Here is a 22,696-nt window from a genome sequence, read left to right on the forward strand (position 1 = left end):
CTATTAACCCTTTATCCCTAGAAGTGAAGCCCTGCCAATAAACCATTAGTTCTTCTATCCAACAAAGGTGGATATCGAGGACATTACAAAAGGGGGAAGAATACCATTATGTCCAAATATAAAAATATTTGAGTGTATCTAGACTCTCTCATGAACGAGAACAATGGAGGCTCCGGCTGTAGCCAGGCAGTCTGAAAAGTTGGACTCAGTACAGGACTGGTTGGAAGCAAGAATTCCAAACAAAAGACAAAGTTTTCCCTCTCCATTCAGCATAATCAAAGAGAAATAAAGCAGCTCACCTTTCAGACAAAACATTGTGCGTCCAATCCATGTAATACGAAGGAAGCGGTAGCTCTCCAAGTGCAGAGCTGCTGTGCCGCATACAGCTGTTTCCTAGCTGCCTCATTCAGCGTGCACACATCACACACACAAAACCGTGGCACCACTCCAGCTCGTGCTGAGAAAGGAAGCTGCCATCCAATCCTATGTTATCTGAGCCAGCCAATTGGCCTGTAACCCCCAGCTTTCCTCTCCAGCTGACTCTTCCCCATTCCAAAAATATTAGCCAAGTGGAGAGAAAGAGAGAGAGAGCGATAGGGAGAGAAGACAGTGGAAAAAGTTCCTGTCCTCTATGGTCAGTGATAGCACCGGCCCCGGCTCAGTTGTTCCCCCTTATCTGTCAGCATTTTTCCTGTTGTGTGCACAGGGTTTAGGGATGTCAAATGTACAGAGGCGGGAATGGTAAATCGCTCTTAATCCAACTCGACTGTTTGTTGTGAAACACAAACGCAGCTTTTTGTGGATCACGCTTTGTGTTTCCTCATTCTGGAATGCCTGACTCGCTCTACAGTCTGCCCAGCACATTTAAACACATCGCTTTGTGAAAGGTTTTCATATGGACTGGAGTTAAAAGGCCTTTTAGTGAAATGCTATATATATACTATATCTATTGTTTTGGACTATGCATCTTGCAGGAATGCTGGATGTCATTAGATGATATGATAGGAATATATATGTTATTTGTAGTATATTTATTAAGAGGTTTTGTAAACTCAGAAAAAAGAACAATGTCAGTTCACCCAATCCCTCGATAAAACTTGCAGCAACAGTCCACTAGGTAGATAAAGGGTGCTGAAGGGGTTAAAACACATTGGAAGTACTGTAGAAGCCCACAGAAAGAGATATAGATCTAATCCGTACTTGTACTTTTTTTCAGCCATAATATTGTGGGAAATTATAGGCGAGTATATCTGTAAGGGTCCTCTTATTAATGGATTAGTGGATTTGTCGGCAGCGGGGGGGCACTGATCAGCCTTTATATAACACAACAAATCAGCCCGGGCTGCACAAACAATCCTTGTGTCGTTTATAACACCTAGGAAACTGAAACTGTACAGTCAATTCAAAGATCACAAGCAGCAATGTATACTTACCTGGGTTCCGGCAACCAGGTCTTCGAATCGTGGGCTGTCATTCTGGAGGAGCTGGGGCCTGAAGATACAGCTGGCGGCCAGAGGAAGGGAGACCTGGCTGCCGGATCACAAGCAGTGCGAATGGTAAGTATACACTATTGCCTGTGATCTTTATCGTCCGACATGTGACTGGCAATGCAAAATTTTAAAGCCTGCTCTAGAGACACGATAAGCTGAGGATCAGGCGTTTGCCCTGCCCTCAGCTGATCGCTGTCACTTTTACACAAGCCGATTATCGGCCTCAGGATCATTTCTAGCAACACTCCTGTCCGATAATCGGCCTGTGCAAAAATTGCTTACTAGATCAGTGACAAATAGAGGTATAATGGGGACCTATAGACTAATACAGGGATTACATCTCTATACACATTAGGGCTTGCATAGAGCCAAATTACAGACAGAAGCATGAACTCTAAATTAAAGGGGTGTCATGGTCTGGGCAATGTCAAAGGATGTGTAATGAAGGTGCCATCTGTGTCCGGATAGTGGACATAGAAAAGATGGGAGCTGATCGCATGTGTAAGCAGATCAAATGATTCTCTCTACCAGTGATCTGTCTGGGCTGTCTGGAGCCTGTTACCCGTGTGTGTATGTGCATATGGGGCATCATGTAACCGCTACTCCAGACTAGAGATGAGCAAACTGAATCTTCCGAACCGAGATTCATTCCGCACTTTGCTTTTTCTAGGGCATCACAGAGGGATCGGTAGCAGTCAATGATGCTAAGAGGTACACTACCTAAAAGTAGCCTCTGAAAGCCTTTTTTAGGGAAACAGGGAAACCAATTTTACACCTTTCTGTGGCTGATCAGACCACACCTGTAAGCATTGACATATCTGCCTGACAGGCTCTGTAGCAATCTGACATTTCGATCTGGGTGAATTCTTTTTTGAGTGCTTTATGTCATTAAAGCAGCCCATAAATAATCATTAACCATCATGCTAAGTGCTGTAACCCAATAGATTAAATGAAGCTTTAGAGTTTTGTTGGCCCAGTTGGCCACATCCTGTAATTTATACCCAGTAATAATTGCTTACAGGTCTTTGTTCAAATTAGGTGGAAATGAATATGATCCCCAATAGAATCACTTGGGCGCTCTATTCCATCCAACTCAGGTTAGCACCTGCTGCCCACTTGCCGTGAAATAATAAACTCCTCTACTTGTTCTGAAATGGAAACCTCATCATAAACGTCCACTGTTTTCCCACAGTAATTATATAATTAATATCTCTGGTTACACATGTATGATATGTATGATATATACTGTCCTAGGATACTGACATTCCAACTACATTATATAATATGTTCTGAGATAGAATGCTTCATTATTCAGGGGGGGGGGGGGGGCAGTTTCAATGAATTTCTTTAGCTAGGTAATACATATTGGTAAAGACAGTTGCATAACTAGAAAAACATAAACTTTTGATTGGGCCCCCTTCCTCTCCCCCATCCCACTGTAGGTTGTGCCCCTGATGGTTAGCCCTCCACCCAGTAGATAGCCTCTCCCCTGGTAATTCCCCCAGGAGATAGTGGCCCCATGGTAGACATCTCCCCTAGTCTCCCCTATGGCAGCCATCTCCCCTGGTTTCCCTGGGTGGTAGTTACGCTCCTAGGTAAACGCTACAGGAAGCCACCATACACATTAGATGATCTGTTGGTCCTGCTGACACATATCAGCACCACCCTGGATAACCCCTTTAGTTAGGGTTAGCTTTTTCCACTATGTATTACCTCTGGGGGTATTTGTTGTTTTTTACTATGAAAAAGTTGTAGAAGCCAATAAAGTTTAACAGATTAAATTAATATTAAAAAGGGAAGTTGCATAGGATAGCAATACAAACATACACAAGTATGTAAAAACAACAGAGAAAGTATAAAACAACATAAAAAATCTTGAAAATAATAAAATATTCCAAAGGATAAGTAAGAATGCTTATAAGGAGAGAACATTCAAAGACTAAGGCTAAAGACATTTCCTGCCAACTCTTAGCTTCACCTGTTATATGGCCAAAGGGCTCACACAAAGAGGAACCAGCCGGACGCAGGAAATGCACTCAAAACTCGTATTCTCAGAATATTGAGATTCCAATGAAATGATATCAACCTATTCACATACAGTGCTCTCTCAAAATCTCCATAGAAAACCTCTCCTGCTCTGGACAGTTCCTGACATGGACAGAGGAGGCAGCAGAGAGCACTGTGTCAGACTGGAAAGAATACACCACTTCCTGCAGGACATACAGCAGCTGATAAGTACTGAAAGATTTGAGATTTTTTCATAAAAGTTATTTAAAAATTTGTATATGTTTATGACACCAGTTGATTTAAAAAATACATATATTTTCACCAGACTTCCCCTTTAACATCTGTACCTCCAGTTTTATTCATAAGTTTTATATATAAGGGCATGTGGAGGGTTTGTACACACAGCGATGTCATGCACATTGACCCTAATTTTCTGTAACCTAGAAACAATATTCTACAGGGAACCTCCCACAATTTCCCAGGAGAAATCGGGGCAGGTGCAGTATATGATACAATACACATAAATAACTAAAGGCAAAAGGACAAATGGTCAGCAGAGACATGGGCACTGAGACGGAACAGTCATTGAGCATGATATGATATATGATATCTATAATGTAATATAATATAATGTTCAATATTATCAATATCCAAAGAGAAGCTCTACAACATCCCAGGAGTTACAGATTATACCAGCAATATACAACCATAGACTCACAGAAAGTTCATAAACTTATTATGAATGTGAAATTATAGTTTATTGATTGTATATACATAAAAGCCATGGTTATCACTAGTGGTATTGCTGTTGCTCACCTGACGCTTACAGAATACCAGGCAGGTGTACGGGACTGTACTGACAGAACTACCTCTCCGATTGTGCAGATCTCTGTCTGGTAGGTGTACATGTTGCTTAACAATCCACTCATGTAGGAATCTTTTTAGTGTTAATTACATTAAGAACCGATCGGTTTAGAATTCAAACAATGAATCAGTGAACAGGGCAAGGAACACACTTTCTCTACAACCACAAGTACATTTTATTGTGGTCTATGGTTAACTCCACATAACAGATTTCTCACTAATGTTGCTACATGGTAAGGCACCTCAGGCCTCCATTACTCCTTGTTCCCCCACTACAGTCCTCAAGCACTAAAAACAGCACAGAACACCTGTGGTAATACCTGATGCACTGACTATAATGATATCACCAGTAAAATAAGGAGATCCACAAATCATGACCCACTGGTGGTCCTTACTACAATATCGAATGTAGCAGGTATACTTGCATAGGGTACCAGTATATACTATACATTTACAGTTATTAATCCCAACATAACTACTGTGAAAACTGGATTGAGCATAATTCATTGCAGGAATGTGCTTGTAATCCAAATCATTTATATATCAAAGCAAATTCTCCCATAAAAAAATAATTGAAACACAGAAGATTTATTCCATAACCCAAAACAATGATAGGTTAGGTGTTCTCTATCAATAAAAAAAAGACTGTATAAGTAAAGAAGGGGTTGATCAGTTAACTCTCCCTCCACACACAACTCCCCAGGTGGCTGCAAATCTGCTGGTGCTGGTACCTACTGGTACCTATCAGTGAAGGGGTTAATTCAGGGGTCAGAAGGAAGCAGCAGTGACGTGGACGAGCATTGGAGGAGAGCCGGAAGGCGTCCGATCACTAGCAGAGTTGATCAGGTAACAGTGAGTTACAGTGAGAAGCTTTAGACACAGTACAGTATCAGGATGGGGACACAGGGGTATCTGCTCCTATTACCAAATCTTGCTCATTTATGGTGCGTTCACACCTACAGGATCTGCAGCTGATTTTCTGCAGCAGATTTCGTTTAAATAACTGAACACAGCATCAAATCTGCTGCAGATCTGCTGCAGATCCTGTAGGTGTGAACGCACCCTTACCAAGTTATTTTGTCTTGTGAAAGACTCTCAGACCAATTTACTTGTAATCCTAGGTTTTACTGTATATAAAAAAAACTTACAGCATCACATGCTGAAATCGACGATATATCTTTCCACCGTCATGTTAAAGCTTTAGAATATGGGCTACTAAATCGCTGCTACTAAAGTCTACATCCATTTTCAGTGTCAGAGGGGAAATCTAACGTGTCTATAGATACACATCAAATTACAATAGTAAAATAAAGTCATACAGCCCATTCCTACCTGGTGCAATAAAGGCTTATTCAGGACGCTCCTCTAGACTTCAGCACGATGTGAGTTTGCACTTCCCCAATACTGTGCAGGAACAGTGAGATTATATGGGAGACAACCTGCACCAATTATGTGCAAAAAAAATCCTGCTCACCCTGTTGACCAGGTAAGACAAATAGCTGCTATGCATATCTCCTCCTCTCTTAACCAAACTGTGAAAGGACCACACACATATGGCACATTCAAGACTTACTGTGCTGACAACTATTAGCAAAGGAGGAGTAATGGTGGAAACACACATAGTATTATGTGAGGGGGATATAAAAAAGACCAGTGGGTGGTGTCACTCTATGGACTGGACTCTTTAGCATTTCAATCAATAAAATAAGTTATACTGAATCTTTTCCCATAAAGATATAAATCAGTCTGCTCAGCTCCTTCTGCTCTATAACATGATGCCGATAGCTTAGGTAGCATTTTCATAGTGACAGATTCCCGTTTGTTCCCCTCAAGGTTATTCCATTTATCAGCATTCTATAAGCAATTGTCATAATGACAGTCCATGTTACATATGCTATACATGAGGAATAACAAGGCTTATTTTGCTGCAGTCACTATTCAACCATCCAGAATATTATTGTATGTAAATAGTCATCTCAGACCAAAGGAACACTCCTTTAGACCTTACAAGGTTTGCCAAGATGACCTCAATATGTGAGTTCCTCAGGGTCCTGTGGGGACTGTGGTGCTGTTCACATTATTCTGTAAAATGGCTGGATATATATATATATATATATATATATATATATATATATATATATACATTTTTATAAAAAGTAAAAATTTTTACAAAAAGAAAAGCAATAACAACAGTAAACAAAAAAACTATTGTGTACATGCCTTCAATATTAAAACTCAAAAAGTATCAGGTTAGCTTAGAGTAAGATGAAGTAGTCCATGGGCGCCAATGCTGGAGCACCTTCTTGGCAGATAAGCAGGGCACAAAAAAAGCTTCATAGCAAAAGTTGACATGTCTGATGAAGGAGGAGTAGGCCAAGCACAATCTGGCAGCAATCAAGATATGGCCTAAATAGGTTCTAATGGAGATAGGAAAGTATCCAAATGGATATCTTTAATGGCATATGGTGGTATATTTCACGCCATCCCAGAGTTTGAAGCGGTAAGTAACACTGTATTTCCAGTGAATTTACACAGAAAATAGAAAATCTATAGAAATGTTCCTCCTATGTACTTATCCACCATTCTATGTATATCATGTTGACACTGTGTGCAGGTCGCTCTACAGGTTCTGCCACTACATACTCATTATGTGTAGTCCAAACATATGACTTTGCATTATTTAAAAAGTATTGCAGAAATGTGGAGTTTACATTAGGCAGTCTACAACTGACAACTTACGTAATAGGTAAAGAAATAGGTGCACTTCCCATGCAAACTAGCAGTCACAAGCTGTGAAAAAATACTGTGAAATAGGCCAAGTATATTAAACGACTCATTCAATGAAAATATATCCCTATTTATCAAAAGTCAAGCAAAAACACTTTGGGTGTGAGACAACGGACTTTAATCCCATCAGTGCAACAAGGAAATGCAAAGATAACCCAGACACCATTCTATCATTCCAACCTGTTGCTTTAGAGGTATAGACTGTGCTCAGCTCACCCTGCGCTGCTTTTGAAGGCCTTGTTGTAAAATACATATATGACATAGGAATATGTTTATAATGGCTCATAAAGTATTATGCATTTTGAATTCTCCAGACTTGAAATTCCAGTTTGCAGACAATTTAGAGGCCTTATTAACGGGGAACTCCAGCAATTTATTTTCTTTTAAATCAACTGGCGTCAGATAGTTATATAGAAATAGAAGTGATTTACTTCTGTTTTAAAATCTTCAGTCTTCCAGTACTTATCAGCTGCTGTAAGCCCCGCAGAAAGTGGTGTATTCTTTCAAGTCTGACACAGTGCTCCCTGCTGCCACCTCTGTCTATGTCAGGAACTGTCCAGAGCAGGAGAGGTTTTCTATGGGAATTTGCTGCTGCTCTGGACAGTTCCTGACATGGACAGAGGTGGCAGCAGGGAGCAATGAGCTTTACAAATGGGAACAACCAAGACTGTTAAGTAGATGTTTACTATGTCTGTGTAGTTGCCAAACCAGCATACACCAAGCATAATGGAAGATCACATCTATACATATATTCTAAAGGGCCATAGTGACATGTAGATGAAAGATGGAAATCCTCCCAATCACACATGAGAGCTGACTGCCCAGATTCCATCATATGTCAACAAAATTTAAAGTGTCTTCAAAATTGGCAAACCCCACTGATTTTAGTAATACCAGCCGATGATGTAATGTGTATGAAGGCCCCTCAATAGCAGATGTTGTGAGAAAGAGGGCATAGGCATGCTGGACTTCAAAGGGGTGTCAGAAAGTTACATGGGTTTGTAATATACTTGCATTTAAGAATCTCCAGTCTTCCAGTAAGCTGCTGTATGTCCTGCAGGAAGTGGTGTATTTTTTCCAGTCTGACACAGTGCTCTCCTGTGCCACCTCTCTCCATGTCAGGAACTGTCCAGAGCAGGAGCAAATCCCCATAGAAAACCTCTACCACAATAAAACCGTGAAATAGTTGAACGCACAAAGACACAAAAATGAACTTGAGTTCAGTTCTGGCATAAACCTCAGTCATTGTTCTAGATAAAAAGGTGTTGTTAACCAGATGAGGTTATTTTTATTAGCTGGAGCCATGCCCAATGCAGCCAGACCTCTTCAAAGAGCGGCAAACAATTGAAATCAATATTAAATAAAAAGACTCAGGACGGTCATGGAAGACGTGTGTACAGGTGGGTTGTCTAGTGAAAAATACTGACATCCTGTAATTGGTTATATATATATATATATATATATATATATGTGTTGTGTGTGTGCGTGCGTGTGTGCGTGTGTGTGTGTGTGTGTGTGTGTGTGTGTGATGTTTCAGACCTACCTTGGGCTCATCTGATGGCTGTATATCACAGGGGTAGCCAGAACGATGGAATGGAGAATAGAGAAGAAAGCAATTTATATCAGGACACTATCCTTATAAGAGCAAGATGTCTGATCAAAGAGCAGGAAGCCAGTGAGAAAATGAGATTCTCATCTATTCTACAATAGTCTACAGGCCATGTCTGCTGCGCCAAAGGCAGCACTAAACTGTGCGCTCCATATTATATTATTATAGAAAACAATATTGCATATAATGGCTACAAGTATGGGGTATTCTGCTCAAACATAACTTTTGAGATGTTGCTACCCTTGGTGAGACTGACAGTTCATTTCATACTTGATTATTATCTGCTTAGTCTCCTTCCCCCAGTTCTGAGCTGCCACTTTCTGCTGAAGACACAAAAACTTTGTGAGGGCATTTCTCTCACCCTCCCTTCTGAGAAAGCTGATGGAAACAGGTCCCTGTCTGCAACTTTGTAATGCTGGGAGGATTAATCACAGTGAGTTCATCAGCAACTTGACCTCATATTAAAGGAGAAGTCTGACCAGACCAATTTTTTAGCAAGTGCTGGGAAAGATAAAAGAAATAAAGTGCTCTTAGACCCCCCCCCCAAATGACCCTACATCACCCCCCCCCACACACACACACACACACTCCAGTGCTGGTGGCCACATACCGCCGCTCTGGTTCCGGACACTTCCTGATCTTAATGAGGACCAGGGTCATGACGTTTGAGGTCCGCTAAGCCAGTCAGCGGCCAAGGCAGAACCCCACTATGGTCGCTGACTGGCTGAGCAGTCTTCATGCGGGTCCACGCTCAGACCACAAAGTTATCTCCAGCCGTGACATGGTTAGGCCCACTCAGGCATTCAGCGGCTGTAGTGGTGTCCTGCCACCACAGTGAAATAGCTAAGCAGGCCTGAGGCGTCACATCTCAAGGCCTATCTCAGACCAGAAAGCAGAGCCCAGAGTGACTGGATGTGGGTGGCAGAGACTGTGAAAAAAGGGGTCCCGGCCAGAGTACCCCTTTAACAATGAAAGACCTACCACCAGGACATCTTATACTCATGCAGACCCTTTAAAGTGTCACTATCGTGACATTTTTTTTTGCAGAAATCTATAGTCCAGGCAATTTTAAGAAACTTTGTAGTTGGGTTTATTAGCTGAAAAATGCATTTTTATCATGAAAAAGCAGTTTGAAGCTCTCCCCCCTGTCTTCACTGTTCTCCTATGGAGAGAGCTAAATAAAAGACCTAAACAGGACAACAAAGAGTTAATCTACAAATACCTCACCCTTTATCTCCTCTGACAGTCAGCACTGACCTCTCTGAGTTCTGATTACAGCTGTCACCCAGCTCCGTGCCTGTAATCCTCTGTTATCTGCTTTCTGCTGTCGGCTAACTCCCTCCTCCCCCCTCCCTAGAACAGACTGGGTACGTCTGATGCAACAAGTAACAATTTCCTGATTTTTTGCAGTGGATGGAAAAGAGGAGGGGGGGGTCCTGGGAAAAGGCTTTTTAAATGCAGATAATGGCATATTTGGCTAATAAACCCAATTACAAAGTTTCTTAAAATCGCCTGGACTATTGATTTCTGCAAAAAAAAAAAAAAATACGACAGAGACTCTTTAAGTGTATGATGTGCAGGTGGGTCTGCTCAGCTAGTTGTAATGAAAAAAAATAACGTTTTCTGGATTTGTGTTCTAAACAGAAACAATTTTACATTTTAGCTTTTTCCAGAAATATGGGGAAAAAAGATGGATAGAGAATGTTTAACATGTACGAGGGATTTCTGAGGAACCAGGTGCATTGCAAACTCTCTCCCACACAGCCCTGTAGATCCCCTCCACCAAGCAAAGATATACAATATATATAAATCACCAAGCCTCACACATATCCTCCCTGCCGAGCACCCTCAATAACCCTTATCTGCAGAATATTACACACTGACACACCTAGATACCACTGCTAACCTCACAGCAATGATTTACAGACACGTCTAGCCTAGTATTTGCATTGACAATGTTCTGTACAGGCCAAGTACAGAGATACAAGTGACTGGGTCCAGAAAATACACAGGAAGCAAACAAATGGCCAGAGCCGCCTGATTTACATGTTATGTGTATAAGCCTCCCATATGACGTGCACTGCGAGCAGGCTACATGGGTTTTATGTAATACCCAGATACAACTGAGACAAGATCAATGTTTCTCTGGGACATACAGGGTTTTATCATGGTAAAGGAAATACATAACTTTTATTTAAAGGGGTTTTCTAGGACTTTTGTATTGATGGCCCACCCTCAGAATAAGTCTGATTGATGGGGTCCCCACCTCGCTTATTTATGGAAATAACTCACAAATCCAAATGAATATATTCCAGCACTAGCCGCAAAGTCATAGTAATATGTGAGAATATGTAAAAACCTGTCACCATCTTCCTTCTGCTGACTGCTAGAATTTCCACTGAATCCACCAAAGTTTCTGGATTTCTGGACCATTTAAGAGTTTAAAAATATACAAAGAGTTGTTAAGATCAGCACCTTTTCCCTTCAAACACTGAATCTGATGGCATTTCACTGTGCGACACCCATTATTCATCCCTGCTATTAAAGTGAGTGAAGTGGAAAGGCCTCTCGGACTTGTCTTTACACACTTGCCAACAGTTCAAAGCCACATAGGCAGATTAATTCAGCTCAGCTCAGCGAGGCAAAGCCCGGCGCAGGGTTCACCATGAGTGGTTCTGCAGACCACAGAGATGCTAAGTTTAGCAAATTACAATGTATTTCAATAAATTGAGGGTCTGGATTTGTTACTCTCTAAATGCTGCCTCTAAGAGTTTGGGCACATTTTTCTTATTGAGTCAATGGTCAGATTTCAGTAGACTTTGGAAGTCACAAGTCATTCTTCAAAAGCAGCAAAAAGCTGCTTTTTTATTAGAGATTAGTGAACTTTTCAAAGGTTTAGTTTGGCATGTTAGCTTTGGACCTGCTACAAAGTTCGGGTTCGGTTTGGACAAAGCCAAACTTTTCTTAATCTCTTAAAATCATATAATTTACATTATTTTTGAGGATCAAGTAGTTGCATACAGTAAATTTTCTGTATGCCAGCTTTGCTAAAGCATGGTCCCATTGTATGCTGATTGCTTTCTACCCCACCAGCTTGTTTTATGTGTATTTACTCAACATCACAACATGTTTTCATTGTTTTGCTGGAACCTTACAACAGTAACATTGCAGCAAAAACATACTGTGATAAGTAAAATATACACAAAACAAGCTGTGGGGGTAGAAAGCAATCGGCATACACAGGGATATCATCTATTGCTTTCTACCCCACCAGCTTGTTTTATGTATATTTACATATCACAACATGTTTTTGTTGCTTTCTTTTTTTTGGAACCTTAAAACAGCAACATTGGAGCAAAAGCATCTTGTGATAAGTAATATATACACAAAACAAGCTTTCGTGGTGAAAAGCAATAGGCATACACGGGGATCACGTCTATTGCTTTCTACCCCACCTGGTTGTTTTGTGCATATTTACTTATCACAGCATGTTTTCATTCCAATATTGCTGTTTTTCGTTTCCAATAAAACACTGCAGCAAAAACATGCTGTGATAAGTAAATATACACAACACAAAACAAGCTGGAGGGGACATGAGAGACCCTTAGGAGGACACCGGGAGAACACAGACAGGTAAGTATAGGCTCTTTGTTTTTTTGCGTATTTAAATCTTTACGAACTGGTTACGAACTTTGCAAAAAGTAGGTTCAGTAACTTTCCTCTAAAATCAATGGAAAAAATAGCAGGCAGTGCACACTCTGTATAAAATAACAGCTGCAATTGATTAGGACTGTGCAAATCATGAACATGCTCAGTATTTACAACCTGCTTTTGCAAAATATGGGCATTTTTTCCATCTTTTCACAAATATAATGATAAATAATGACCTTAATAATCACCCTATGTAAAAGGTCTTTACATGTCATATATAACACTGGTGTCTTCTGGTTGAATTTTCAACACCCGACCCGAACTTTTGTCCTGGGAGGGGTAAGCCAGCGCTTTAGCAGACTGCTTTAAAAAAAATTCATAGGCACCTTTAGACATCAGGGTCCAGGCGCAACTGCAACCTCCAAATAAAACTGGTGTCAGAAAGTTATATAGATTTGTATAGATTTGTATATTTATATAGATAAATTACTTCTATTTAAAAATATCCAGTACTTATCAGCTGCTGTATGTCCTACAGGAAGTGGTGTATTCTTTCCAGTCTGACAAAGTGCTCTCTGCAGCCACCTCTGTCCATGTCAGGAACTGTCCAGAGCAGGAAAGGTTTTTTTTTTTTAATAGAAGTAATTTACAGAGCTATATAACACCAAATGGTTTGAAGAAAATGTATATATTTTTAGCTGGAGTTCCTTTGTAAGTTTTTTTTTTGGGTGGGATATGATCTATTTAAAGTTATAATCTACACCCCATCCATGGAGCTGAAATACGTCCTTAAAGCATGAACCTTTTTATTTGCCATCTCCTGTACTAACTCTTTGCACGTGTCCGCTGCAGGCAATGAGATGAGCTCCTCCATTTCTAACACTTAAACAATTAAGTGCATTTTAACAGTCACTTAAAAGCTGTCCTGTTTGCTTTTCCTCACAAGACCGTCCATTAGCAGATGTTGAAGCTGAGCTTATTTTGAGCGGCAAATTGGTAAAAATAGTCAGTGTGATCAGCTGTGGGGTTAAAGTGTATACAACTAAGAACGTGAGCTATTTACTTACCCTAGATATGGCAGCCGCTGCCCTGCTTACATAGTAACGTGAAGTAGAAGCAGTTACTTTGTCTGGATAAAATGTGATCCACAGCTTAGGATACTACAGTAGTATAATGTCGTATAATATATCATTATGATATACAGTAATATTTCATCATTGTAATGCCATTTATGAAACAGAAATCATTAAAGTTAAAGGGGAACTGCAGTGAAAAAAATATTTTCTAATCAACTTTTGTCAGAGTTACACAAATGTGTAAATTACTATTTAAAAATCCCAGTATTCCAGTACTTATCATCTGCTGTATGTCCTACAGGGAGTGGTGTATTCTCTCCAGCCTGACACAGTGCTCTCTGCTGCTACCTCTGTCCATGTCAGGAACTGTCCAGAGCAGCAGTAAATCCCCACAGAAAACCTCTCCTGCTCTGGACAGTTCTTGTCATGGACAGAGGTGACAGCAGGGGGCACTGTGTCTGAATACACCACTTACTGCAGGACATACAGCAGCAGATAAGTGGTAGACATGAGATTTTTAACCCCTTCATGATCAAAATTCACTGATGCACCGATGTCCAGGTCAAATTAATGCAATGTTCCTCCAAGCCTTCTAAAAGCCATAGCGCTTTTTTTTTCACCTACAGGGCTGGTTGAGTTATCATTTTTGCACCACGATCTCTAGTTTTTATTGGTATCATATTGGTGTAAAAGATTTTTTTTTTCTGATATATAATTTTAAAAAATCTGCAATCCTGGAGTTTTTTTCCCCTCTTTTTTCATTTACACTGTTCACTGCTTGAGAGAAATATTGTTATATTTTATTAGATCAGACAAATCTATATATGTTAATTATTTTTTTTTTTTTACATATTTTTATTTGTATAATGGAAAATGAGGTGATTTAAGTATGCTATAGCATAGATCAGTATTATTGGTGATCTGCTCATAGAGTCTACCTGAGGAAGACTGCTGATCCGACAGGACAGAGGTAAGTATTTTACCACTGCCTGTCAGGGAAAGTGATCAGGACCCCCGCATCCCCAATCAATCAGTGACAGGTGCTTATCCTGTTGCTGACTTCCTTAAACAAAGCATTCGCAGCATTTAGGGGATAAATGACAGACATCTGTGTGACTGCGGCTGCCTGTCATTACCTCTGGCTCCTGGGACACTAATGTGTGTGGGACCGACCACACTGAAGCAGCCCCATAGACATTAAAACCCCTTATATACTTTCGTACTGCATGGGGCATCGCATTAGCAATGTATAAAGATGTGAACGGTTAAACAAAAGTGATTTACTAATTTGTATATTTGAAAACAATTTGTTTTCCCCTTTAATAAAAAAAGCACTTATAAGTCTCTCAGTTGGCATCATTAATCTCTCCTGAATTTCATAGCATATATAATGTAGCCTTTAATCCAAAAATTAGATCCAACATGGAAGCCATGGCATTTCATCTAAATGTAAGCAACAATGCCCTCTACATACTAGTTCTGTTTCATAACCATCAGCTGATGGTTCTTGCCTGTAAAGATATAATAACCAAGTATTGAACAATTGTTCAGAATTCCCTGCCCTAATATAATGTTTAAAGTAACGCTTACCTATCTCTATTGGATACACTTTTTATAACAACCAATCACAGCTCAATTTTACAGCTACCTAATCATGTACAGTCACATTTTGTACTTTGCAAAATTCTCCCTGCTGCCATGGCCCGGGGTGCTAAAGGTGTAGCCTTCTGAACTAGTTCCATCTACTTATAATGTATTTATGCTGGGCAAGTTGGAAATAATGGAGCAATCATATAGATATTGGAACTGTGAATAGTGGATGAAGAAGGGTCCAATTCCTACACAGCTCTATAATAAACGGACACTCCATATTTCAGTCTTCCGTGCTAACCATGGACGAACCACAAGGTTACTAGTGAAATTTGTCTACTTTTCGGAAGACCCGAATTGTTAACATTTTTGCCAGAATAGCAGGTCCACCTTAAGAGCTTACATTTAAGGTAGCCCTAAGAGGTAAAAATGAAAAATTCCATATATCTGTTTAAATATCTCCAGATTGAAATTGTATTACCTTTTCTACAACGTCGTTGAAATTCCCAAGATTTGGGCTCATCCTGGTGCCTCTGCCTCTCTGCAGAAAGCTCTCCATCACTCCGAAATAACTTTTTGGTTCGCCGAGACAAGGAGGAGAAGTTTATCCAGCTGACGGCCGTGGACAAGGATCCTTGAGAGTTTCTCTTGGCCCTAAAACTTCCCGTACCAGCCTCCTTTCTCATGCTTCGGTGCATGTGTTGCGCTTACTCACTGAGAAAACCAATGTAGTATGCCAAGTATCCAAATAGATCTCATTTCAGTTTGAAATGAAGAATAGTATATATTCTGTTACTGCATCAAACCATTAGGGAGGTTTGACAACCACTCCTAGTCAAGTAGATTTGAATACAAGGCAATGCAGCCTGATCCGACTCCCAGCAGTTTCCACATCGGCAAAAAAGTTCTTTTATCAACAACAGTAACCGCACCTGCTTCTATGTGTAGAAAACATATACAGATCCAGCTGGTAAAGATAAAGCATCCGGACAATCTCTCTGTCCACGTCAATGCAGATGTGTGATTCAGCAGTGCTGCAGCAGTATGGCAGGCTGGGATTCAGATTGCTGTTTCCAACTTTAGTCAGGTAGGTGGCCAGAGCATGAAGCAGCCGAGCTGCTATGAGTGTGTTTTCCCTGTAGTGTGGAGTGAGCTCAGTGATTTCCCCACAGGGAATGACAGCACATAGTACAGACCACTCCCTGCTCAGTCCCATAGCACAAATGTGAGTGGCACAAGCAGATTCCCTGCTCACACTTATTTGCTGCACCAACAACTCTCTACGTCTTACCTCCAATGTGTGTGAAGTGCAATGTTGTTACACTACTGTTTACCGAGTCCAGTGCACACACTCAACTAATATTTACAGTAGTGTTTTACAATGACCAGAAAGTAGCAGACAAATCCATATGAGGTCTTTACCTTATACCGGTTCACACCTTCCTTATTTGTTTTTTTTTAAGTAGTTCATAGTTCAGTGCTGTAACAGGAAAGTTTCTGTACAATACAGGAAGCCATTTGTATAATATAGCAGTAAAAATGATCACAGTTTTAGCAAATTTAGTTTTGGGTTGAAATTCAAGGCATTACCATCTCTGGCACTTTCTGGCACCAGTTGATTTAAAACATTTGCTGGAGTACCCCTTTAAGGAAAACACAGGAATGGAAAACTATAAAAAAAATCTGATTAATTCCCTATAATATAATTAGAAGCACGGTCCATAAATGCCTGGGATAACAACACTTTAAACAGACAAGCATTTCAGCTCTCTAAAATCAACCTTTTATTTCTTCATTTAAAGGAGAAGTTTGGCCAAAAGTATTTTTTTATATGTTATTCCATAAGGAAAGTTAGACAAATTTCTAATATACACTTATTATGGGAAATGCACGTAAAATGCTTTTTTCCTAAATTTAGTAGATCATGCAGACTTCAATTTCTCCCAAAAAAACGTGACGTCACGAATCAGGGCAGAGCTGGGTGCAATTCCTATGAAGCTACCAGCAGGGGGCACAGTATATGGAGAATTTACACTGTAATTCTGGCACAGGTTTTAGTCATTCATAGCAGCTTGTGCACTGACTGGGTGGCAGGAAGAGGCTCCCCTATCCCCCCAAGGTCCCCCCCACACCACAGCCCCCCTGCTCCCGCACCTGTTCATGCCTGGCCACCCCCCCACACCTGTTCATGCCTGCCCCCCCCCGCACCTGTTCATGCCTGGCCGCTCCCCCCCCCCCCCCGTACCTGTCAATGGCTCTGAGGCCCTCCCCCGCACCTGTCTATTACTATGGCCGCCCCCCGCACCTTTCCATGGCTCTGGCCGCCCCCCGCTGTAGTCAATCACTCTCCCCGCTGCCCGGTCCTGTGTTCGGCATGACTCCTCTCGCTCCTGCTGCTTTTAATGACTCTGTGGCTGGAGAAAGACAACAGGGACCACGGTATAGCAACGCTCTCACCGCTGCCCGGTCCTGTGTGCAGCGGGGAGAGCGCTGCTATACAGTGGTCCCTGCTGTCTCTCTCCAGCCGCAGAGTCATTGAAAGCCGAGGGAGAGAGACAGAGGGAGGGAGTCACGCCAAACACAGGACCGGGCAGCGGGGAGAGTGATTGACTACAGCGGGGGGCGGCCGGAGCCATGGAAAGGTGCGGGGTGGGGGGTGGCCGGGGGTGGCTGGCATAATAAACAGGTGCGAGGGGGCCGCAGAGCCATGGACAGGTTCGGGGGGGGGGGGGGGGGCATGCATGAACAGACGCGAGGGGCGGGGGTGTCCAGGCATGGACAGGTGCGGGGGGAAGGCGGCCAAGTATGGACAGACGCGGGGGGGGGGGGGGGCGGCCAAGCATGGGCAGGTGCGGGGGGGGGGGTGGGGCGGCCAGAAGCATGAATGGGAGCGGGAGGGGCTAGGGGAGGGTGTCTGGCGGCATGGACTGGTGGGGGGGGACCTTGGGGGGATAGGGGAGCCTTTTCCTGCCACCCAGTCAGTGCACAAGCTGCTATGAATGACTGAAACCTGTGCCAGAATTACAATGTAAATTCACCATATACTGCACCCCCTGCTGGTAGCTTCATAGGAATTACATCTAGCTCTGCCCTGATTCATGACGTCACGTTTTTTGGAAGAAATTGAAGTCTGCATGATCTACTAAATTGAGGAAAAAAGCAGTATACATGCATTTCCCATAATAAGTGTATATTAGAAATTTGTCTAACTTTCCTTATGTAATAACATATTAAAAAATACTTTTGGCCGAACTTCTCCTTTAATCATAAAACTGACGCGTTTTGGATGCGTCTACACATCCTTACTCATGGTTCTAGTAACAAATCAGGGTTGGTGTGTTGCAATCCAGTGCATTATCCTCCGAGCATTATGCACTTTTTGGTGTAGGGTAGGTTTGAGCGGTATATATCTACCGCAGGTTGCTGTATTTTGGAATTTATAAATGATCAAAGTTGCTTATACTATCTAAGCCTACTGTATGTTCACACAACGTATGTGTTGTAGAAATCACGGCCGTTGTTGCAATTTGCAACAGCACATTCTAGTTTGGGGTTACTAATTGGCCTTTGGGTGTGGCTTAATTGAAAAGTCCATTGAATTTAATAGTAAAAATGGAGAAAGAACGAAATGGTGACAAACGAAAAACTGTGTGTGAACAACTAATAAAGAAACATCCGCTGTTACATTGTGTGCATTAGACGTCCGTCTTTCCATTGACTTCAATGCATTGCCATTGCAGTCAGTTAAATCACGCTTTTTTAAATACAAAAATCGTCCGCCTTTTCTCTATTTTTGACGTTGTGGGAACAAAGCCTATAAGTTATCATGCATCTGCATCTTAGGATATATTCCTCGGAATAAACCTTGTGACACCAAACTGTGCACATCTACAGCAGTAAACGCTTTGTTCCTCTATGCTTCTCAATGCGGAGTTGTAGCACCTGTAAAGAAATTCACACCGGCCAGATGTGACAGGTGGCATGCCAGACATTCCTAACACTGCATAATGAAATCTGCTCAGCATTGCTCTACAGGACTGAGCACACTATGGCTGATTATATGACAGCTCACATTCCAGCCCCTGTTTACACATGGGAAAGATCCTTAACTTCTTCACAACTGATGCAAGATATATTCCTGTATAAATTAAAGGTATACTAGAACAACATTTGCAGAACAACATTTTTACCCCAATTTTTTGAATGCCTTTAAAGGGGTTATCCAGCACTACAAAAACATGGCTACTTCCCCCTACTGTTGTCTCCAGTTTGGGTGGGGTTTTGAAACTCAGTTCCATTAAAGTAAATGGAGCTTAATTGCAAACCACACCTGAACTGGAGAGTAGGGGAAAAAGTGGCCATGTTTTTGTAGCGCTGGATAACCCCTTTGGGTTATCCAGTGCTGCAAAAACATGGCCACTTTGTTTCTGAGACAACATGACTCTTGTCTCCAGTTCAGGTGCGCTTTGCAATTAAGCTCCATTCACTTCAATGGAACTGAGCAGCAAAACCCCGGCCAAGCTGGAGACTGAGAGTAGGGCTGTCTCTGGAAAAAGTGGCCATGTTTTTGTAGTGCTGGATAACCTCTTTAAAGGAGAAGTCTGGCAAAAATTTATTTTTTATATGTTATTACTTATGGAAAGTTATACAATTTTCTAATGTACATTAATTATGGGAAATGCTCATATACTGCTATTTCCCTTAATTTAGTGTATCAGGAAGTGTTAGAATTTTCTCAGAAGCAGTGACGTCACGACGAATGGTGTAATTCCTATGGAGTGTCCAGAAGGGGGCGCTCTATATATAGTACCATTGACTTCTATATATAGTGCGCCCCTGCTGGACACTCCATTGGAATTACAATGGATGTGTGTATGTAATGTAATGTACTGTACTTTGTGATTGAATACATTTATGGAATACTTTGGGGAGCAAGTGTCCTTGCTCCCCAAAGTATCCCATAAATGTATTCAATAAATACATTTGCAGGGCACCGAGCAGGGAGTGAGAGAAGTACCATATACCTCCCCCCTCCCTGCTTGGTGCTGGGCACATATACAAAGTACTACTCCCCCATTATCTGCAGATAATGAGGGAGTAGTACCTGTACTATCTATCGTCGCCCGCGCCGCCACTCACACAAGTGCCGCTCTTCATGCCCCCTCCTCCTCCGCTCCCCCTCCCTGCTTCAAACACTATAGCGCCGCTGACTCCCCGCCACCCGTACCGCTGACTCCCCGCCACCCGTACCGCTGACTCCCTGCCACCCGTGCCGCTGACTCCCCGCCGCCCGTGCCGCTCCCCACACTATCCGGCCGGCCGCCGCTCTCTGCTCCTGCATGCCGGCCGCGTCAGCCCTCACTCACCCCAGCCAGGGACACCAGGAAGCACCGGGAGCACCGTGCTTCCGGCCAGGGTGGGTGAGGGCTGACGCGGCCGGCATGCAGGAGCGGCGGCCGGCCGGATAGTGTGGGGAGCGGCACGGGCGGCGGGGAGTCAGCGGCACGGGAGGCGGGGAGTCAGTGGCGCGGGGAGTCAGCGGCACGGGGGGCAGGGAGTCAGCGGCGCGGGCGGCGGGGAGTCAGCGGCGCCATAGTGTTTGAAGCCGGGAGGGGGAAAGGAGCAGGAGGGCGGCGATAGTTAGCACAGGTACTACTCCCCCATTATCTGCAGAGTAGTACTTTGTATATGTGCCCAGCACCGAGCAGGGAAGGGGGAGGTAGATGGCACTTCTCTCCCTCCCTGCTCGGTGCCCTGCAAATGTATTTATTGAATACAGTTATGGGATACTTTGGGGAGCAAGGACACTTGCTTCCCAAAGTATTCCATAAATGTATTCAATCGCAAAGTACAGTACATAACATTACATTACATACACACATCCATTGTAATTCCAATGGGGTGTCCAGCAGGGGCGCACTATATATAGAAGTCAATGGTACTCATTGACTTCTATATATAGAGCGCCCCCTGCTGGACACTCTATAGGAATTACACCATTCGTCGTGACGTCACTGCTTCTGAGAAAATTCTAACACTTCCTGATACACTAAATTAAGGGAAATAGCAGTATATGAGCATTTCCCATAATTAATGTACATTAGAAAATTGTATAACTTTCCATAAGTAATAACATATAAAAAATAAATTTTGGCCGGACTTCTCCTTTAATGCATTTACTGCTATTAACATTTAAAGGGGGGTTGACGGGGGTGCACTCCAGAAAATAAAATATGTTTTTAAATGAACTGGTGTATTTTTTGTCCAGTCTGACACAGTGCTCTTCGCTGCCACCTCTGTCCATGTCAGGAACTGTCCAAAGCGGTAGTAGATCCCTATAGAAAACCTCTCCTGCTTTGGACAGTTCCTGACACGGACAGAGGTTGCCCCAGAGAATTCCCCTTTAAGAGTATATCACAAAATCTCCAGGAGGCCTACAGCATTGCTGCAGTAGACCATTACCTAAGGCTACATTCACATATCCGTAATGCAGCCCACAACCGTGGCCCACACTACAAATGTGCATCTGTAGTTCTCTGTGCTTCACAGAGCACTACATTGCTGCTTCATTAGCATAGCGATCCGTGTTACAAAATGTGGTCCGCTTTACAGCAGGTCTTACAGCACGGATCGCGGCCCCATACATACGTACAAAAGTGTGAACGGGGCCATTGAATAACATTGGTCCTATGTTCTGTCTGCGATTGCGCGCCGGACAGAACAGACGTGTGAATGTAGCCTAACATAGGACTGAGTACACTCTAATCTTTGCTGTTTGTATTTATACAGATAAAAAGTAAATATAATTTGTGAATACAGCTGAAGATCCAAAAAGTGCATTTACTATAGTGAGTGAGGTTAGGCGAAGGCATACGGAAGCAATGAAGTATCTGCAGGATCAGATTACCCTACTCCATGAATCAGGCACACTATAAGGACCTTTGGCCCCCGGAAACACAGTACAATGAATCCATCGACTGTCATACTCTGAGTTAATCATTTAGTGGACTGATCTGCAATGGAAATCGCCCTATGAGGTAATGCAAACAGCAAAAGCAAATACTGTGTCTACTGTGTCTCCAATGTACATGCAGAGCCTGGATAAACAAAATGATTAGAAGCCCAGATATTGGTAGGGCCTAGGCTGTCAGAGCTACATCATATACACACCAAAGCACCTGCCCTTATTAGCTCATTACTCATCCAGTGAGGTCAGCTGATATATTACATGTTTATTAGAGCAGCCAGACAATTTTCAGGGGATCCACAGAGTGAGTGGTCCTTTATAATGCTCCCCCTCTGTTCATGTTAGGAACTTAAGTATTGCATTGTGGAGACCGTGAACCACGACAACTACTGCACAAACTACCACGGCAGCTGTGTAGCTTGGTCCATTACATTCACTCTGCACAAGCCACAATGCACCATATAATTCTCACAGTAACCTTAAGCCAATAGCCTTGTAAAAAAAAAGTTTTTTTTGATAGTCCAACATTGTACATCTTTTAATTCAGTTCCATCCGTTCCCTCTAATTTCAATTGGGATGAGTCAAAGGAAGTCAGCAGGATGAGCCTCGCCCATGCTTACAAGACTTATAGCAATTACAGCGTACATTGTCCTA

General features: G+C 42.3%; 1 protein-coding gene across 5 annotated transcripts in view; it reads right to left on the reverse strand.

Moving 5' to 3' along the window:
- The window catches only part of NHSL1 (NHS like 1), a 157,507-nt gene that overhangs the window by 75,937 nt on the left and 58,874 nt on the right, over window positions 1-22,696 (reverse strand). For 2 of the 5 annotated variants that reach the window (XM_069975017.1, XM_069975015.1), the window contains exon 1: window positions 15,556-16,220. The exons of 2 other annotated variants lie outside the window; for them this stretch is intronic. In XM_069975017.1, coding sequence (XP_069831118.1) covers window positions 15,556-15,772 — 217 coding nt within the window. In that variant the 5' untranslated portion in view covers window positions 15,773-16,220. Of the gene's footprint in view, window positions 1-299; window positions 409-15,555; window positions 16,221-22,696 lie in introns of those variants that run through there. One more of the 5 variants, XM_069975018.1, reaches the window with a different exon arrangement.

Source organism: Dendropsophus ebraccatus, chromosome 6 (genome assembly GCF_027789765.1).
Source record: "Dendropsophus ebraccatus isolate aDenEbr1 chromosome 6, aDenEbr1.pat, whole genome shotgun sequence".
Classification (NCBI taxonomy): domain Eukaryota; kingdom Metazoa; phylum Chordata; class Amphibia; order Anura; family Hylidae; genus Dendropsophus; species Dendropsophus ebraccatus.